We start from the raw sequence: 20604 nt of genomic DNA, 5'->3' as shown, positions 1-20604 counted from the left end.
TGCCGTGATTTGTGTGTTGAGTGCTTTCAGACTTTATAGGGCAGGAATGACTTAAAGGATGGAAAGGAAACATACAAAAATGGAAGGAAAGCACAAAAATGGAGTTTTGAAGAAAAGGGCAGCGACGCGAACGCATGGACGACGCGGCCGCGTGCCCAGCGCGAAAAGACAACGACGCGAACGCGTGACTGACGCGGACGCGTGCCTTGAGCAGAACGCAAATGACGCGTACGCGTGACCGAAGCAAACGCGTGACAAGGAAAACTCCCAGATAACGCGACCGCGTGACCCACGCGGACGCGTGACAAACGCCACGTGTAACAACTGCAGAAAACGTTCCCAGCGATTTCTGAAACCCTTTTTGGCCCGGATCCAAGTCCAGAAAGCACAGATTAGAGGTTATAAAGTGGGGGAATGCATCCATTCATGGGGAGGTCTTCAATTATTCACTTTTCATAGTTTAGATGTATTTTTTAGAGAGAGAGGTTCTCTCCTCTCTCTTAGGATTTAGGATTAGGATTCCTCTTAAAAGAATTAGGATTTCTTATTATTTCAACTTATTATTTCAACTTCGTCTCAGGTTCAATGTTCCTTTAAATTATGTTTCTCTTTTACTTTTATATACTCTAATGCTTTTATTTGTATTTGACTTATGTTGCCCAATTGGCTTATGAACTTGTCCATGTTAGGTTTGAATATTCTATTTAATATAAATTGAGGTATTTTAGATTTATGATTCTTATTTAGCTTTTTATATTCTTGGCTTTAATTGATTAACTGGAGACTCTTGAGTCATCAAACTTATCGTGATTGATAATTGTTATTTTTGCTAATTGAATTGAATTCCACTAACTCTAGTCTTTCCTTAGGAGTTGGCTAGGACTTGGGGATCTAACTAATTAGTCCACTTGACTTTCCTTTGCTTTAGGTTAACTAAGTGGGATTAAAACTCAATTCTCATCACCATTGATAAGGATAACTAGGATAGGATTTCTGAATTGTCATACCTTGCCAAGAGTTTATTTTATAGTTATTTATTTATTTTACTTGTCATTTAAATTACTTGCTCCTTACTTTCAAAACCCCCAATTTACAAGACTCATAACCATTAATAAGAACACCTCCCTGCAGTTTCTTGAAAAGACGACCCGAGGTTTAAATACTTTGGTTTATAAATTTTATTGGGTTTGTTACTTGTGACAACCAAAACTTTTGTAAGAAAGGTTGATTGCTTGGTTTAGAAACTATACTTGCAACGAGAATTTATTATAACTTCTAAACCATCAATCTTCAGTTCTTCAAGTATATATTACCGGAAATGAAGAACTCTGCTAGAGAGACAATGAGGAATCTTGACAAAGTGTACAATGGGCTGGTAATTTAGCCCAATATAGGTAAAATCACTCCACAAATTACCCTAAATCCAAAAACTCCCCATTCAGTTATTTCACAAAAATAACCATCCAAACCCTAATTACAAACAATTTTCACCACCAAATCCTTCTTCCTCCGTCGCCAGCAGCCAACAGCTTGGACGGACGTCTCCTTCCCGTCGCGGGTCTCCGTGTCATCCACCGGCCACCCACATGGAGGCAGGCCATCATCGTTCTGGTCGTGTATGTAAGACCCAAAACTTTTGAAAAGTTATTACGAAGTAATTTCAAATTATATATATATATATATTTACAGTTTTAATTTCATAAATTATTTTGCTGAAGATAATTAAAAGTGGTTTTGATTAATTGGATTTGAAGTAAATAAATATTTTTATCCAAACTCTATAATTTTGGATTATTTTTCCTTTTACTATTTAAAGTCTTAGAAATTTAAAAATAATGATGTTTGATATTTAAATTAGAATTTTATCAAATTTTCTAATTATTGAATTAATTCCTATATTTAAATTATAAAAAAAATTAGTAGTTGTAAAATAACAAAATTTTTATACGATGATATTTTTATAAATAAATACTTTAGGTTTTGTTAACAAAGAAAATTAGTTATATTATAATGTATTTTCAGTTAGAGTATTTGATTGAGAATCAATTAGTATTTTTATACTACAAATAATATTTTAAAGTAATTTTAGAGATTAAATTAAATTTTAAAATAAATACCATATAACCTAAATTGATTTAGAAATTTCGAAACCCAAGTTAACCCAAATCCCCAATTACAGTACACAAACCCTAACCCAAGTTATCATCTAAACCTAACACTAAGAACCCACATTTTTCCTTTCCTAAAACGAAACCCTAGCTGCACACACCCATCAGAAACAGAAAGAAAGAAAGAAAAGGATGAGAGGAGAGGGGAGCCGGGAGAAGGTGGAAGAAAGGGAGACGGCGCTGGTGGGCATCACTGCCACCGTCGCCGCTGCTGTGCCATCAAAAGGGAGATCCGAGGGAGAGAGAGAGAGCGTGGAGTTGAGAGAGCAGAGAAGCGCGCCGCCACCTCTAGACGCCGTTGCCGCCACCGTTCGCGAAGAGGGAAGAGAGAGCTCGCGGGTGAGAGAGGGAGTGTCACGCCAGCCACTGACCTCGCGTTCGTCGTCATCTTTGCGGGACTCATGCCGCCACCGTCACCTCGCCGTGAAGTCCGTCGCCGCGTCGCCATCGGGAGTCCGAATGTGAGAAAGGAGAAAGGCTGTCGTCGTTCTATGCCGCCGCGTCCTACCACCGCTGCTGCTGGGCTGCCGTCACTATGAGGAACAAAACGCATGCGACAGAGGATAGGGAGCTTCGTGAGAGCTCTGCCACTGCCAACGCCATCGCCGAAATTGGGCCAGATTCACCGATAACTCTACTTCCTTTCTTGAAAATTGGTTCTGCTCCTAGTTTGTGCCACTATTCTGATTATTGTTGGTGTCTCCGTTGCATTAATCACTTGGAGTGAGGCTAATGCCGTTAGGATGGGTGTCCAGGTCTGATTTCTGTTCTTCTACTGCTGGGAGCCAACACCGGAGCTATTCCTAATGATTTTGGTTGGATATCTTTTTTTATTCTAGGCCATTACATGTTTTACTATCTTTGCCATGCTTGTTCTAATTCAATTTTTGTATATGTCTTTTTCTGGGTTTCTTGAAGCTGTTCGACTACTGTAATTGCAATTTGTAATAACACAGTTACTATAAGAGGCGTTGAAACTGTTGCTGTTTTGTGGGGTTAATGCTATCGTTGCTGCCATGAAATAAAAGGAAAGGTAATTGTCACGATAAGTTTATACGAACCCGGCTAATCGAGGTAGGGGATTGTGTTTAAATTAAAATATTTTGGAGTTGAATACCTTATGAGTTTAGTGAATTAATGCAAATGAATTAATATCTGTGATTGAAATAATTTTCTGCTGTGATTGAAGTTGTGGATGAATTTATTATTGATTTGTCAATTTATTGAGTTTCAGGTGAAAATGATTGAATATGTTGATTTTGAACCTTTGTTTGAAATTTGTTCTTATTGATATTGAATGATGGATTTGGAAATGTTAATTTGAAATGTTGGTTTTGATTGAGTCGAGGTTGAAAAGAGGGGACCCGTGATGGGTGGCAAACTCCAGTTTTTAGGGAAGGTGCTGCCGAAATTTTTCTAAGAATTTGAAGAAGTTTTGGTTGTGATTTTGAAAATGATTTTGATTTAAGTAATTTTAATAAAAAAAAGTATGTTTTGAATGTTTTTTTTAAAGATTATTAAGGAAAATCGGATTCTTATAATTTGGTTAACTTGTGGTTTTAAGCTCATTTGATTACTAATGATGAAAAGAGATTTGATTAACTAGCCAAATACTTTAAAATGGTAAATTGAGTATAAATTCAAGTGTTTGGAAATAGGAAGTGAGTTTAAGGTTTTTAATGAAATTGAGTATAAGAGTTAAGAGGAAAAAAGTTATTTTAAGAAATATGATGAAAAATGTGTGCTGTTGATTTGGAGGCGAGTTTAGTGAGTTGTTTGAAGGTTGTCTTTGAAATTGAGAGGTGATTTAGTGACAACTGGTTTTGATTGAGGTCTGGTTATGATTCTGGTTAATTATAGAGATGTGGGGTGATAACTCGGATTGATGACGTTGGTTATGTTATCGATGACAAGATTGGTGATAAATGAGACATGATTGGGAATGATGTGAATATTGATGAATTATGATTGAAATATTCATATGGCTTATTTATTTGAATTATATGAGACACGAGCTTCCCTGGGTAGACACAGTGACTTGCCACCACTTGCTCCAGATTGAGACTCGATACTCTGTTGACCTACGATGTAAGGATGACCGTGTCACTTATAAATTCCCGGGAATGGTACCCCCATTGAGTGATTTGTTGTATATATGAGAAAAAGTTACGCATAGTCTCATGGAGATGCACGTCGGGGGACAGTCCAAGGGTTTAGCAAACCGGACTTGTAGGGTTTGCTTGATAACCGACAGATGAGACTCATCAGCCATAGGACAGGCATGCATCATATGCATTTATATATTTTGATTTAGTGTGTTTTTGTTTTGGTTTGCCTAATTGCTTAGCCGTGTTTATCTGCTACTTGTTTTACTTGCTGTACCTGAATTTTATCTGTAATTTCTTTGTTTGTCATGTATGTGTATGTTTATCTGAGAGACCCTTTTTGGTGGAGACGTGATGAGGGTGGTTTTTGGTTTGTGGTAATGAAAGTTAGGGCAGGTGGACTAGGTGTTGCCTGAGTAATCTAATGTATGTATTATTTGGATAGAAGTGAGCGAGATAAGTTGGATAGGAAGTTACTAGGCACGTCTTTGATCTTTTTTGTTTCTTTAAACTATTCATCTTACTGATTTGTAAATTAAAGGAATTTCTTTAAATACCTTTCAAAGTAAGTTTTTTACCAAACTTTTTTAAAAGGTTATTTCAAGGATAAACCGTTTTATGATGAAATTAATTCTATTTGCAAGTATTTCTTTGCTTTGATGGTATTCCCTTCCCTACTGAGAACGTTTGGTTTGTTCTCACCCCAATATCTTCCACCCTTTCAGTGATAGGTTCGAAGACCTAGTTTGAAGCTGCGGGCAATTATTGACTTTATTTATGAGTTGAGTTACCTTCATAGAGTTTCCTCGCTTGTTGCTTAAGATTTTTATTTTATGCAGAGGGATAGGTGTTGTATCTGAGTTTTATTTTGATTTACTTGTATAAGATTTATCATTATTTGTAATTATGTAATTATTATTACTTGGTGATGTTTGATATATGATTTTTAATGAGTTGAAAATAATTTTCTAGCATTTTATTAAAGATTGAAATGCAATATCGAACTAAAGGCTCAATATTAAATAGTTAATAAGGAAAACAGGTTAGTAACGCTTTACTTTTAGTACGATCATGACGTATTGAAAGTTGGGTCATTGCAGTGCATCCCTGGTGCCTAGCTTGCCGCTCTCTCTCGTGCTGGTACCCAGCCTGGTGGTCACGTCTTGCCTCCGCCGCCCTAGCGTCCCAGATCGCTGCGCTTGTGGACGCTGAACAATTCGGCCCCCTTGCTGCAACGGCACCCACCCCCAGCCGTTATCGACCTGCTACCAAAGGTTAGTTGCTGAATATGTTTAATTGATGAATTTGGTTTTAGTTGTAACTAGATTTTCATGCCAAGAATTTGTTTTCTCTCTTCTTTAACCTCTCTGATTTAATTCTGCTCTCTTTCACAATATAGTCATCGTCGACTCTCTCCACCCCGCAAATGTGTTGGATGTTCAATTCACTAGTGTGTAGATGATTATTTTAATTTTTAATTGGATGGCTATTTTATTCGATTCAGTTTAAGTATATACAATTAACAAATAATAGATGATCATTTCATTAGGTAGCCGGATGATTATTTTAATAACTACGTGGATGGTTGTTTGATGACGATCCCATGACGGTGACGGGGGAGGGGACTACAGGAGTGGCTGTTGGCTGGCGAGGAAGAATGATTTGGGGTGAAATATCTGAAGAAGTTAAATCACATGCGGAGAGGGAGAGGGATTTGCAGTATACGTAACTACCGTTGTTGCAAATCCTTACTTTTTTTTTAATTCAAAATGGGAAATTATTGAAAATAAATTAAATTAATTATCATCTTATCTTAATTTCTTTTTTATCCCTATTGTACACTAAACTTATTGTCTCCCTATACTTTTTCAGAAACGAAACATATATGGATCAATACTTTTTACTTAAATTGTAGTTTGAGTTTGGAACAGCCTTGTGAAGTAAACATAATTATTATCTCCTAAACAGTTAAAGTAGTTTTTAAGGTTGAATTATACCTGATTAATTTACGGGGATGCTACACATCCATGTAACCATGTAACCAAGTTAGTCCAACACAAAAAAAAAAACCCAATACCATTAAATGAAACGTGAAATACACGCGCCCAGTACACACAAAATCGCCCAACGCTTCTTCTCCCCCACGCTTCTTCTTTTCACGCTCGTTTACGCATGGAGCGTCTTCTTCTTCGCCTTCTTCTTCGCCTTCTTCTTCGCGTTCCTCATTCTCCTCCTTCTCCTCCTTTTTCGCGTTCCTTCTTCTTTACGTGTTTTCTTCTTATCGTCATTCTTTTATTGTTGTCGCTGTTGTATTTTTTTGTCTTTTCCTCCTTCTCTCTGGTGAAGAAGCAGTAGAAGGTGAGGAAGAAGAGTTTTGAATAGTGCAGAATGAACCGAACACAGTACTCATGGTGAACCGAACACAGTACTCATGGCGAACTGAACATAGTACTCATGGTGAACCAAAAACAATACAATTGTATAGTACTGAGTGAACGAAACATAATCCATTATATAAAATCAAATTCAAACAGCTTTCTGCAAAATGAACCGAACACAGTACTCATGGTGAACCAAAAACAATACAATTGTATAGTACTGAGTGAATGAAACATAATCCATTATATAAAATCAAATTCAAATAACTCTGCCTACAAATTACATATTATCAATTCAAATCAGTACTCCTCCGTCCATTTAATTCAATTCAAATTAGCAATTGCATTCCATTCAATTCGATTCAAAATTGAATAATCCAAATTTTGTCAGTTTGATTCGTTTCAGAAGAGTAATTCAAATCACTCTCCTGTTTACCAAAAAATTATGAACCCCTAAACACTAAACCCTAAACCCTAAACACTAAAACCAGAACCCTGAACACTAAACCCATAAAGCCTAAATCCCTAAAACCCTAAAACCTAAACCCTAAACCTTATACCCTGAACCCGAACCCTGAACTCTGAACTCTGAACCTTGAACGCTAAACCCTAAACCCTGAACCCGAATCCTGAACACTGAACTCTGAACCCTAAACCCTAAACCCTAAACCCTGAACCCAACTGTAAACCCTAAACCCCTAAAACCCTGAATCCTGAACCCTAAATCCTAGACCCCTAAACCCTAAACCCTCAACCATGAACACGGTGAACCGAAATTAATACACGGGGCAAACCGAAAGTTTGAAACACACTGAACCCCTGTACACTGAACCCTGAACCCATAAACCCTAAACCCTAAAACCCTAAACCCTAAAACTCTATCGTCATTCTTTTGTTATTGTTACTGTTGTATTTTTTTGTCTTTTCCTCCTTCTCTCTCTGGTGAAGAAGTAGTAGAAGGTGAGGAAGAAGAGTTTTGAATAGTGCAGAATAAACCGAATACGGTACTCATGGTGAACTAAACACAGTACTCATGGTAAACCAAAATCTTAGTTATGGTGAACCGAAATCCTAATTACGGTGAAACAATTATATAGTGCTTAGGGAAGAAAACAGAACATATTGGTCTAATTTTTGTTAGACTCCTTTCTGCAGACCGAACCAAAAACATGAAAGTGATGAACCACCTCTTTAGTACTTACCGAACCGAAAATTTACTCACAGTTACTCAGAGTTACTCACAATTACTGACACTCAGAATTACTCACAGTTACATATTATCAATTCAATTGAATTCAATTCAGATGTAGATCACCTCAGTCCATTCAATTCACTTCAAATAAAATTAGAAATTTCATTCCATTAAATTCGATTCAGAATTCAATAATCCAAATCTCATCAAATTGATGCGTTTGAGAAGAATCATCAAAATCGCACTCATTCAACTGATTTGAAATTGATTCATTCATTGTTTCAATTCAAAAGTGTAAATCGAAGAAGAAAACGAAAAAGAAGATGAACAATGAAGATAATTGCATTGAATCAATCCAGATCCATAATGCAGAGAAGAAAAACGCGAAAGATGAGAACAAAGAATTTAATTAGGTTGAAGATTCGTTATCTAGGTTATAAGAGGCACGTGTAAAACAAGCGGAGGTGTGGGACGTGAAATGAAAGTTATATGAATACCATCTATGTAATTTTTACATAGAACTTTTTTTATTAATTTATTATAAGTTTAGAGTAATTCAAAATAATTATTTATTATCACAATTATTCATCTTAATTTCCTATATATTTTCCTCAACTTCTATTATATAATGTTATAAATTAGAGAAATAATAATGTCACTCCCATTTTGATGAATTCATTCTTTTTATAAATTCAAACAAATATACAATGCAAAGAAAATATGTGAAAAGTAATATTATTCCTCTATAAATTACGATATTAAATTGTCACTCATCCGTATTTATTTAACAAGAGAATCATCAGTGATTTTAAAAAAAATAAATAAATAAATAAATAAGCGAGAGAATAACTTTTCATTTATTTATTTATTTTTGCATATTATAATAATAGTAGGTAATATTTCAACTAGGAAAAATAACAGCAAAAATTGCAGACTTTATGCATGTGAGTGTAATTTAAAATAAAAAATATGTTATGCACACCACAAAATAATACAGTGATTTAGTATATGGCGATATGCCATGGTTTTTAGTACTCTCATCAAAAGAGTTGTAGATGTGCATATGAGGTTGTGTTAATCAATTGCGAGACATTAAAAATTTCTCGCCTCTCTTCGGATTACCATGTTCCAATGGTTTAACCTTTCCTCATCAGTAAGGCTGGAAGTGAGTCGAGCTGAATCGAGCTAGACCAAGTTCAAGCTCGGCTCACGAAAATTCAACTTGACTCACGATTCGACTCATTAACAATCGAGCTTATTTCTTAAGCTCAAGTTCGGCTCACTAAAAACTCACGAGCTGGCTCAAATAAGAAAAACATTGATACATAATCTATAATTTTATATCAATAAATTATAACTTATATATTTTTAAAAATATTTGAAAAGATCAATTTTATATATTGTTTATCTATCAATAAATTATAAATTTTTTATTTATGTCCTATATTAAAATTATATGTAAAAAATAAATTATATGTCTTATATATATAATCGAACCAGCTCACAAGCTAATGAGCTGAGCTTATCCAAACTCAAGCTCGACTCATTTAATTTATGAGCTCAATTTCAGGCTCAAACTTGGCTCACCAGCTCACGAGTTTAGTTTATCGAGCTGTTAACGAGTCGAGTTCCAACTGGCTAATGAGCTGGCTTGACTCACTTTCAACCCTACTCATCAGTCTCACCATATGTCGGTGATGGAATTTTAAGTATGAATTTTGTTGTCTCACGTAATGTGGAGAAGAAAATTTTCAGGTATTTTAAAAATAATTATGCGTATTTTAATAATTTTAATCGTTAATTTTAATTATATATATAAACTTAAGACCAACTGCTATAACTACTAAAATAATGATATTTTTTAAAAAATTTAATTTTGATATACTGTCGGTGTAAAATAATTTTACACGTATATCTAATTAGGTAATATCATATTAATAAAAATAATTATTTTTTATATTAATCACATGAATAGTCATCTAAAAAAACAAATGTGATCGTATAGTACGACATTGTAAAATGCTTTCGAGGAATTTCAGGTTGAGATACCAAAGTGTAAAAGATAAAGTTTCACGTCAATAATAATGGATACACAAATTAAATTCTAAAATATATAATAGATTAATAAATGCAAGAATAATTAATCTTATATAAACGTCAACAATGCAAGAAGGTCTTCCAAACATAAAATGCAAGAAAGAATAACTTATATAAACTAGAGGTATAATAAACACCATTGGAAAAAAAATTAATCTCTAAGTAGAGTAGCATAAAAAATCTCATTCCAAGAATCAGGAGCACCGGCAAGACACCAATGACTGCAATCAACAAAAGAAGGACCACTTCCTGTATAAATTGAAGGGTGACCATCTATTCTTAGTTGTGTTAGCAAAGTAATATCAAGCAGTTCCACTGGTTTTGTCATGTTGTTTATAACACTCTTCACTATGTCCACACCTGGATATGGTGGTGCCATTGATCCTTCCTCTGGTTGAGTTTTTCTCAAGCATGCCTTCTCACTTCAATATTCAATTCAATAAAAAAGCAAGTGATTAAGGGCTACTTTGGATGAACAATTTACTTAAGCTCTTTTTTTAAAAGTGTTTAAAATATAAAGACTTATATTAAAAGTAATTTATAAATAAATTATTTTATATTTATATTTTTTATTATAGAAGTACTTATTTTAAAATTATTTTAATAAATAGGAATGATAATATAGTTTTTGAAAAAGAGAGAAGTTAAATTTTCAAAAAGTTAAAAGCAATTTAAATAATTTTTTAAAAAGTTAAAAACATATAAAAAATTGTACCAAACAATATTAATGTAATTTTTCATAAGTCAAAAGTTCTAAAAAATAGCTTTTGAAGTTTTTTAAATGGACTCTAATTTGTTTTGTAAAACTTTATAATCAACATTGCTAATAAATTAATTACAATTTATTATACTCCTAAATTTTAAGTTATGAGTATTCTAACTTCTAATAAACTTAAAAATATGTATTTTTAAAATGTTTAAATTAAACACCTATATTCTTCTAAAATGTAATTTTGTCCAAAATAATAAGTGGGTTATATATTCTTGAACTTTGGTTTTATGTGCAAATAGTCTCCATAAATTTTCTTAAATTTGCAATTTTGATACCCTAAATTTTAATTAACAAATTAAATGAAAGAAAAATAACTAAGATAGTGAACTTAATTAGTCCACACAATTAGAGGTAAATTAGAGTTAAACATGGGTTATGTGTACATTTTGTAATCACTTAATTAAAAGCTGTCAACAGTTGTTTATGATCTTATGACTCTGTCTTGGAATATTTATAGTGCATGCATTCACTTTTGGGTCAATGGACATTTGAGCTGGCAGCATATAGCTAGCACTTGTTTTCTTAATTGAAGAAACTTTTTTAGCCACGTTCTGAATCTCTTCTTTCTTTTTTTTATAGTGAACAATTTTTCTCTTCTTTATGGAAAACTTTTCAATAACCATAAAGGATAGTGATATTATTAATTATAAAAATTGATATTTATTGACCATTAGAACTTCAAGAAGAGAAGTATATGGTACACTATGTGAACGGAGAAGAAAATAAAATAGGAAGGAATTAACAAAATTAGAGAGAAATAAGGAAAGGATTCATTAGACTAGAGAAGAAAATTAAAAAAGTGGATAATTCTATAAGAGTAGAATTTTAAAGAGAGAGAAAAAATTACTAATTACTATTTTTGATTGATTGCATTTTTACTGTCACATTTTTTTGGTAGTATACATTTTTATTATCTTTCATTATAAGAAATCACACTAACTAATAAAATTATTTTAATTGGACTTCAGGCTCACTTTTACTCATCACTGTGTCACTAAAGAATGACATAATTTTTGCTGTCAAGAAATGAACACATTTCATATACACAGTGACGGATTCAGAAAATTTATATTGTGGGGACAAAAATAATATACATTACTATTATAAGATATATTAATTTAAATTAAAAAAATAAAAATACACATTAATTATTCGAATAAAAAAAAGCCAAAATTATATATAATAAAATAGAACGAAAGATATTTTTTAAAATATTTTTTCATTATTATTTTTATAAATAAAAAATATATATTCTAAATTAGTAAAATGATCAATTGATTTTAGAAATTTATATGCAACATAATTACATATAATAAAATAGAACGAAAGATAAACAAATAAATAATAAGGATCACTAAATTGAGAATAAAATAAAATATATAAATTTATAAAGAGAATAAAAAATTAGATTAATACCTAAACTATAATTGCTTGAATTATAATTTGTAATTGAAAATATCAAAAAGAGAAACAATGAAATTGAAAGATACATAGAGTCATAAAGAGTTATATTAAAAAATAGAAAACTTAAAATTTACCTTTTGATGAAGAAAAGATAACCACTAGAAAAGGAATAGAAAAAAAAGATTAAAACTAAGAAGAGGATTTAAGAGAATAAAAGAGTGATGACGGTTGAGATTTGAGAATGAGAGAAGACTAAATTTGATTAGGTTAACTAATAGTCAAAATGATAGAAAGATAAAGTGAATTTGAAACTTTAAATAATTAGGCTAAATTTATTTATAATGGGGTCATTTAAAATTTAAAATGCGGACATATTATATATGTATATATTTTAAAAAAATAATAATAAAAGTGGGGGCAAATGTCCCCTATTTCACTACTTGGGTCCGTCCCTGCACATACATGCTATTATACTTTCATAACAATAATTTAAATGTGCATAAAATTTCTTTAGAATATTGCATTTTATTAGTTTTAGGAATATTGAGATCTTTTGAGTGAACAGTTATATAAAAATAAATTAAATATAGTATCCTAAAGTGTTGGTGTCAAATAATACAAAGAAAAGCTAGAAATGGAAGAAAAGAAATTGAACTTACTCAGCATGGGAAGCAGAAATTCCTTGAAAAAAGACTCTAATCTTTGAAGGATCAATGTTAGAATCTATCCATTTTGCCCAAGTGGTTAATGCAATCTTGAAAGCTTCCATATGATCCATGTCCTTGATCAACTTATCACCCACTTGAAAATAATCCCATCTGTAGAAACAATATAATAGCAAGGTTTTAATTTCTATATACAACAATAACTTTTTATACACATATAACAAGATCAATAAAATTAATTATCTTTTACATTAATGAAAAATTATCCGGAACAATAAATTTAATTTGACAAGGATACAAAAAAATTTATACTATCAAATATTCAATATGTCAAAATTAAATTATAACAGTAATCATAAAATATATAATTGAGGAAAATGAAATAAATACGTTTGAGAGTGTCCTGTATGAGTCCACCAATGATAGCTATTGAAAATCAAAATGTCTACTTCTTTCCACTGTCCCCCAGTGCTAATGCTGTCCAACTTTAGAATCCCACCTTTTTCTTTGTCATTTATCAAATCCACAAGAAACCCATTTTTCAGCCACATGATTGACGCTTCATATTCCTACAAAAAAAAAATAAATAAAAATGATTGAATTTTTCTAATAAGAAATTATGAAGGCTCACTATCAATGAAGATGTGTGATTACCGGAAATGAGAAAATAGAGAGCAAACTTTGTCTAGTTAAGGTGTAGTTTGAGTTTGGAACAGTCTTGTGAAGTAAACATGTGAGTGACTGCCACATGTTGTTGCTTATTGAGTCCCCAACAAACATTATCTTCTTTCCTTTGTTTCTCTCCAAAAACTTTTCACCATCAAACCTTCATTCATCAATATCATTAGGAATGATTGGTTGAATTTATACCAAGCTAGTTCATTTCCTTTCATATTTAATTATAGAATGTAAAGTTTATACCAAGTCTCATGCTTTATATAATAGATTAAGAAAATGCATTGACTTGATACGTATATAAAAAATACAAATAAATATCTAAAAGAAAGTTGAAAACTAATTTTTATTATGAATAGTTCATATTTAGTTAGTATTTGGTAGTTTAAACCAAATATAAATAAACAGAAAAATAAAAAAATAATGTATTTATAGGTAAAGACATAAATGATAGAAGCAAAAAAGATACACATTTTCTTTTTTTATTATTCGTATCTTCTTATATCATATACAATATAATGCTTACATAAACCTGGAAAAAGTGTAAGATTATTACCTTGGAAGGTCACAAGCATTGGGCTTCCATCTATACTTGAGGTACTTTTTATCAGGCCTTCCATTTCTAACACAATCAAATCCCTTAGCAATGAAAGAGCAATCGCTTGAAGCATTATGTAGAGGATAAAATTCATCAATGACCCATTTGCCTTCATAAAGATCACACCCTTCCACCTTGTTCTGAATCACTTTTTGGTTTGGTGATTGTGGAATTGCCACTGCCACCACAAAAGTATAAGAGGCTAGTAGTGTAAGAGGAACAAGCCACAATGTGAATGCCATTGGGGATTGAAATTGTGATTGTATGAAATGAAAACTTTTGAGACCGCAAAGTTCATATTTATTGTTGTTATTTAGTTCTTGATTATGGTGTGTATGTGCTTAAATCTTAAAATATATAATTAAATGGGTATATTTTTTATAACTATTCAAAGCTACATCAGAAAGAATCTTAGTAAAAAGCAATTAATGCAATATTCTTAATTATTGCACATGACTATATTTTATTATATAATTTAATTTAATAAATTGAATAAATCATTTGGAATTGGAATTAACTTATTATTGTTTATGACAAAATTGTTGTTAATAAAAAGAAATTGTTACGAAGAAGTCATTTTAGAATCACTGGTCACCCAAAAGGAAAATGGAGAAATTGACACAAAGAGGAAACATAATTAATGTTTAATTATATGATTCATAATAATATAAGATCACATATTTTTTATTTAATTGAAAACTATCAACTTAAATTATTGGCATAACATATGTGACAGTAATTCAAATTAAGTTGCATTTTTATTTCCGTTAATGCAGGTATATTGAGGTTATTAATACCTTTTTTATCTATTTATCTATTATATCTTATCTATTATTTATTATATCTATTATATCTATATAAAAATCGAATTTTATGAACTTAATAATAGAGCTAATGTGATATGATCTTAAAAATATTTTTTGATTTATTTGTCTAATTCATTAAATCAAATCAATAATAATTAATTAATAATATCAATTAATTAATTTGATAGATATTCAAATATCATAATATTTGTTATAATTTATATCAATTAATTAACTATAATATATTTATATAGTTAATTATACCAGTTAATTGAATTGATTAATTTTATAAGATGAAAGTGTACTGATTTTTTTATTTATTTTTTTAATTTATTAAATCAAATTAAATATACTAATTATTTGTATGAACTAATTGATTTGATTAATTCATTAGATATTAAAATAATAGATCTACAAACAAAAAAGATAATTGAAATATTTTCAGCTAATAATTATTAATACTAAATAATTAATAATGAATAATATAAAAATTAGGATAAAGTATATTTTTGTTCTTAAAGTTTATTGAAAGTTTTAAAATATTCCTATGTTTTATTTTGTTTCAATTTTGTCCTAAAAATTTTTTATTTATATCAAATACTAATTTTTTAAAAAATTTAAGACTAATTCAATAACAATTTTACAAGAATAACCATCAATACAAATAAAGTAGAGATAGTTATCATATATTATTGCTGAATTAGTCCTAAATTTTTTAAAAATTTAACACTCAAGAGTATGTTTCATCCAAATTAAAAAATTTTAGAATAAAATTAAAATAAAATAAAACTTAAAAATATTTTTAAGAGTATTTTTAAAATATTTGACAAATTTCATGAACAAAAAATATATTTTATCTTATAAATTATTAATTAACAAACTATCTTAATTATTTATATATTATCATAATTATTCTTTATTCCATCCAATCTTTTTTCATTTATTAGTGACCCTTTCTTATGCATATTTTATTTTTATTTTTTTTTTAAAATTATATACTTTTATGTATTATAATCATTAATATTAATTTTTTATCAATTTAAATTTTTAGGATAAGTGATTTTATGATATAATATCAGAGTTTTATGTCTAAAAAATTTAGAATTTGATTCTCGATGAACCTCAAAAATAATAAAAAAATAGTATAAGACAAATAAAAAAATACTTATATAAAAATTACGTAAATCAAAAAATCTCTTATTTAATTTAAAAAAATATTAAAAATATAACCATTAATGTTGTATGACACACATATATATAGTTATTATCTAATTTCTGGGGTCGAATAAATTAATGCTTCAACTAATAAAACTTACCGACAGAAAAATATTGGACTTTTCATTTCCTTTTCCGAATACATGTAGTATTCGAATATATGTAGTACAGCGTTCCAAATTATTTAAACCTGAACTAAAGTGGATGAACTTATAAAATAATTAAAGTTATACATTTTCTCTTTATTTTCCAGTAATTCGCCTATTCTAGTTTAAGGAATTATCATTGCTTATCTCAATACGAATTCTTTTTATCATCTTTGTAATATATGAAATTAGATGTGAATGAGTTATAGTTTAAACAATATAATCTCTTCATATTCATCTAAAAAGTTGCGAATTTGAGTCTTTCTATTTTTGGTAAAAAAATATTTCTTAATTCATTAATTCATTATATATATACTGAAATTAGATTTTTCTGCAAATTAATGTGAGTGAAGTGTTATGTTTTCATTAATTCATTACTTTTTTTTTCCCGAAATAAATAAACTCTTGTTCACTATTACTCATTTATTCCTTTTTTTATTACTATTTTTGTTATTACTAAAACTCTCATTTTCAATTATTGCTATTTGATTTACTAATTTTAGGTAACAATTAATTTTTATAATTCTTGCAAATCTTTTTCTATATTAAATTATTTAATAATAAATACCATTTGTTAATGATAAATAATAAATTTTAGGGTTAACGACCAAAAATGTCTTCGAATTATTCAAACGCTGGCAATAATAACCTTTATTTTTATTATCGACAAAAATAACCTTTAATAATTTAAAAACGTGCACAAAATATCCATCCGTCAAGAGAGGCATATTCCGTTAACGGAAAACATACGTGGCGTGCGCTCTCTCTTATTTTTTCTTCTTCCTCACCGTGTATCCCCATCCCCAAAATTAATAACCCTAAAACCCCAAATCTCCCAAATCTCTATGCTCTTCTTCTCCTCCCAGAACTACAACGCGAGCACGATCGGAATGGAAGGGAAGCTTGACGGTCGGAGCTGAAGGCGAGCTCCACAACCAGAACTGAAAGGCGAGCACTGCTAGATCTGGAAGGCCGCTGGGTCTGGAAGGCGAGCTTTACGGGTGGGAGTTGGCTCCGTCCCAATTCTCCTTCCTCTATCATTCGCGCCACAACCAGAACTGAAAGGCGAGCACCGCCAGATCTGGAAGGCAAGCGCCGCTGGGTCTGGAAGGCGAGCTTCACGGGTGGGAGTTGGCTCAGTCCCATTCCTCCTTTCTCTATCATTCGGCCATAACCAGAACTAAAAGGCGAGCACTGCCAGATCTGGAAGGCAAGCGCCGCCGGGTCTGGAAGGCGAGCTTCACGGGTGGGAGTTGGCTCCGTCCCAATTCTCCTTCCTCCATCATTTATCGCAATAACAACCTCTGCTTTCTCCATTATTTCGCTCACTGTCATTGACTTAGCTCTTCACCATTTGCTTCTGTTTTTGTTTATATTGTTAAATCTGTTGTTGAAATCATAGTGAGTTATTATTGATTTTGTTGTTGTTGTTGTTAGTGAATGAACTATGAGAGTGGGATGAATTTTTAGAAGGATGACGATGGAATATGGTGGCGGCAAGATAGGTGAAGGTTGTAGTTTGAGTTTTCAGATTGGGGTGAGATTCATGGTGTTACGGGAAGTATGTGAAGATGGCGACCATGTGATGGTGACAAGGGTAAGGATGCAGGTAATGTTAATGGTTCAGGTGTGGTGGGCTTGAGAGATTTGAAGGAGTGGTGTCAAGTGGTGGTAGTGGCAGTGAAGGAAGAGAGAGAGAGTCTCCGATTGCCACATCAGATATTTCCGTTAACGGAATATGCCTTTCTTAATGGAAGTATATTTTGTGCACCTTTTTAAATCATTAAAGGTTATTTTCGTCGATAATAAAAATTGAGGTCATTATTGTCAGCGTTTGAATAATTCAGGGGTATTTTTGGTGGTTAACCCTAAATTTTAAATGTTATTATTTATAATTACTAATTCAATTATTTACTATTATTTTTATTCTCACTTATTGTTAAATGCTCTTTCATAATAAATTTATTCATGCTAATTCTTGCTAATCTTCTATATCATAATATTAATAAATAATAAATAGTTTACAATAATAGAAATATTACCACAATATTATAAATATATTTATTGCCTAATATTTTCTTCAACTCGTAAATATACATTATAAATATCGTAAATAACTTGCTATATTAATAACTTGCTGAATTAGTAAATAAATACATGATGTTATGAATAACTTGCTACATTAGTAAATAAACACATGATATTATAATTTGTGTTAACTACAAAAATTTGTTATATCCATGATTTTATGTGCCATGTGAGAATTTTCTTGCTAACGAGAAAAAATTTATTTTTTGCAACAAAATTTTTATTCTTGAAAAACACTGGAGACAAAAAACTATATGATAAATGTACGCATTTTTTTTGTTGAATTTGTACCAACTTTATTAGATTTGGTTACCAAAAATATATGTGCATGTAACATCACCTATTTCTTTATATTTGAAATAAATTAACTAAAAATACATTAATCAATTATAAATATTACGTATTCATCATTAGTATACAACCTACAACCTATCTGACATATCGAAGATGAGCGGTAGAGTAAACGGGGAAGAGAGCTTGAGGTGAAATACTGTGAGACAGCCGACAATGTCGGCAGAAGAGATAAGGGGGAGAGAGAGGGAGGGCTTGCATAAGGGGAAAAGGAGAATCATGTTCCGAGAGGGGTTTTTAAGTCTTTAAGGTAGCGTTTGGTGGAGAGACAGAGACAGAAAGACTGAGACTGAGAGACAGAGACTAAGAGACAGAGATTGAAATAAGAATGAAACTCTAATTTAATTTGCACAAAGGGTAAAATTGGAATTAATTAGTTGAAATAAGGGTATTTTAGGTATAAAATATTATTAAAGTTTCAGTCTCTATTTCTAAAAATTTTAGTCCCCTGTGTTTCTACTTTTTGGAGGTACTGAAATACTGAAATTGTAGAGACAGAGACAGAAATTTTAGTACCAGTCTCTGAACCAACAAACATGATACTGAGTCTCAGTCTCTGTCTCAGTACCTCAAAACAAACGCTACCTAAAGGTTTCTTTCAGGGACAAAGTTGTGGTTATAAGATTGCTAAAGCTTTTGCACTAGTTGAAACATTGTCAGGAGATAACATTGCGGTAGTTTCTAAAAAGCAAGAAAATTTCTTGCCACCGAGTGTAATGTTTACCCAAGAAGCTAAGAATTATTTGGCAAAACCTTATAAGGATGCTATAGTGATTAAGGTGCTAAGTAAACATTATAGCTACAATACATTATCTCATAAACTCTGAATGGTATGGCGAATTAAGGGAGGTTTTGATTTATTGGACATGGAGTTTGACTATTTTCGGGTGAAGTTTGATGTGGCTGAGGAGCGAGAAAATATTCTCTTAGGAGGTCCATGGATGATTGAGGAAAATTATGTGGCAGTGAAGTCTTGGGATCAAGAGTTCAGATCAAGCGAAAACTGTTTTGGAACAACTTTAGGGTGGATTATAATTTTTGGATAACCAACTTGGTGCTACCAATAAGATGCAATGCTCCGTGTTGCGGCTGTAGTTGGCATCCCCGTCAAGGTTGATTTGGCAACAAAATTAGTGGAAAGAGGACGATATGCTTGTGCATGTGTTCAAATAGATTTAGGATTGTCGGTGACTAAGAAAATTCTTGTTGGCGGTATTGAATATGAAAGTCTTCACCTTATTTGTTGCTCCTGTCTCAAGTTTGGTCATGATATGAAGATGTGCAAGACTGACAGCAACACAGGAGGAGGAGCTAATGCCAAGGTGGTCGGCGATGTAGCAAAGCAGCCAGAAAGTTCAAATTCAAAAAGTCCTATGCATGTGGAAATGGCAAGTTTTTATTTTGGCAAGAATCTTGGAGGTGAAACCGTAACTATTGCTGTCTCGGATTTGGTGGAAAGTGATTTGCATGCTGATCATGTAGACCATGCACAACATGAGGATTTAGAAGGTTAGACTCAAGTTATTAGAAAAACAAGGTATAAAATGGACCAAAAGCCTTCTTCTAGCACCCATCAGGCCCAAACAAAAGCAAAGAAGACTCCTAACAAGGCTACCAATACTTGGACAAAGTCCTAATCATCAACGTGCAACACATGCTAATGGATCTAAAATAAAATTAAACAGGAACATCAATATTAGAAAACTGGTTAGTGTGGCTTCTTCGGAGACCCGTTACAATGTACATCATCAGCAGCAAGGTGAGACAACAAATTGTATTGTGCAAAAGCGACCTTGCCCAAACTCTTTGCAGAATTCGCCAGCAAATAAGGATGAAGCATCGACGGCAGGTGTAGCGCAAGTTTCGACGGTGAAAATTACGTTGCAACTTGAAAGTCCATTAAAGGCGGGATCGTCGAAGACAGAGACATCATGTTGAGCCTCG

At 31.7% G+C, this 20604-nt stretch overlaps 1 protein-coding gene across 1 annotated transcript; it reads right to left on the bottom strand.

The window, feature by feature from the left end:
* Positions 1 to 9940: 9940 nt before the first annotated feature.
* On the bottom strand, positions 9941 to 14404 carry LOC112771581 (protein trichome birefringence-like 42). Its single transcript, XM_025816366.3, has 5 exons — positions 14013 to 14404; positions 13436 to 13607; positions 13172 to 13350; positions 12776 to 12934; positions 9941 to 10362 (listed from the first exon to the last, which is right to left on the bottom strand). The coding sequence occupies exons 1-5, from the start codon at positions 14294 to 14296 to the stop codon at positions 10092 to 10094; spliced, it is 1065 nt and encodes a 354-aa protein (XP_025672151.1). The 5' UTR covers positions 14297 to 14404; the 3' UTR covers positions 9941 to 10091.
* Positions 14405 to 20604: the final 6200 nt, after the last annotated feature.

This window comes from Arachis hypogaea, chromosome 18 (assembly GCF_003086295.3).
Source record: "Arachis hypogaea cultivar Tifrunner chromosome 18, arahy.Tifrunner.gnm2.J5K5, whole genome shotgun sequence".
Lineage (NCBI taxonomy): Eukaryota > Viridiplantae > Streptophyta > Magnoliopsida > Fabales > Fabaceae > Arachis > Arachis hypogaea.
The sequence above is the reverse complement of the archived record's forward strand: the minus strand, read 5'-3'. Positions and strand labels throughout refer to the sequence as shown.

What these genes read in the sequence shown, in the direction of transcription:
- LOC112771581 (XM_025816366.3), bottom strand. Translation starts at nt 14,296, where the DNA reads ATGGCATTCACATTGTGGCTTGTTCCTCTTACACTACTAGCCTCTTAT. An exon ending in AATGCTTGTGACCTTCCAAG is followed by an intron (nt 13,608 to 14,012) that starts GTAATAATCTTA and finishes TGATGAATGAAG; the next exon opens with GTTTGATGGTGAAAAGTTTT. An exon ending in ATTTCTGCTTCCCATGCTGA is followed by an intron (nt 10,363 to 12,775) that starts GTAAGTTCAATT and finishes TGAATATTGAAG; the next exon opens with TGAGAAGGCATGCTTGAGAA.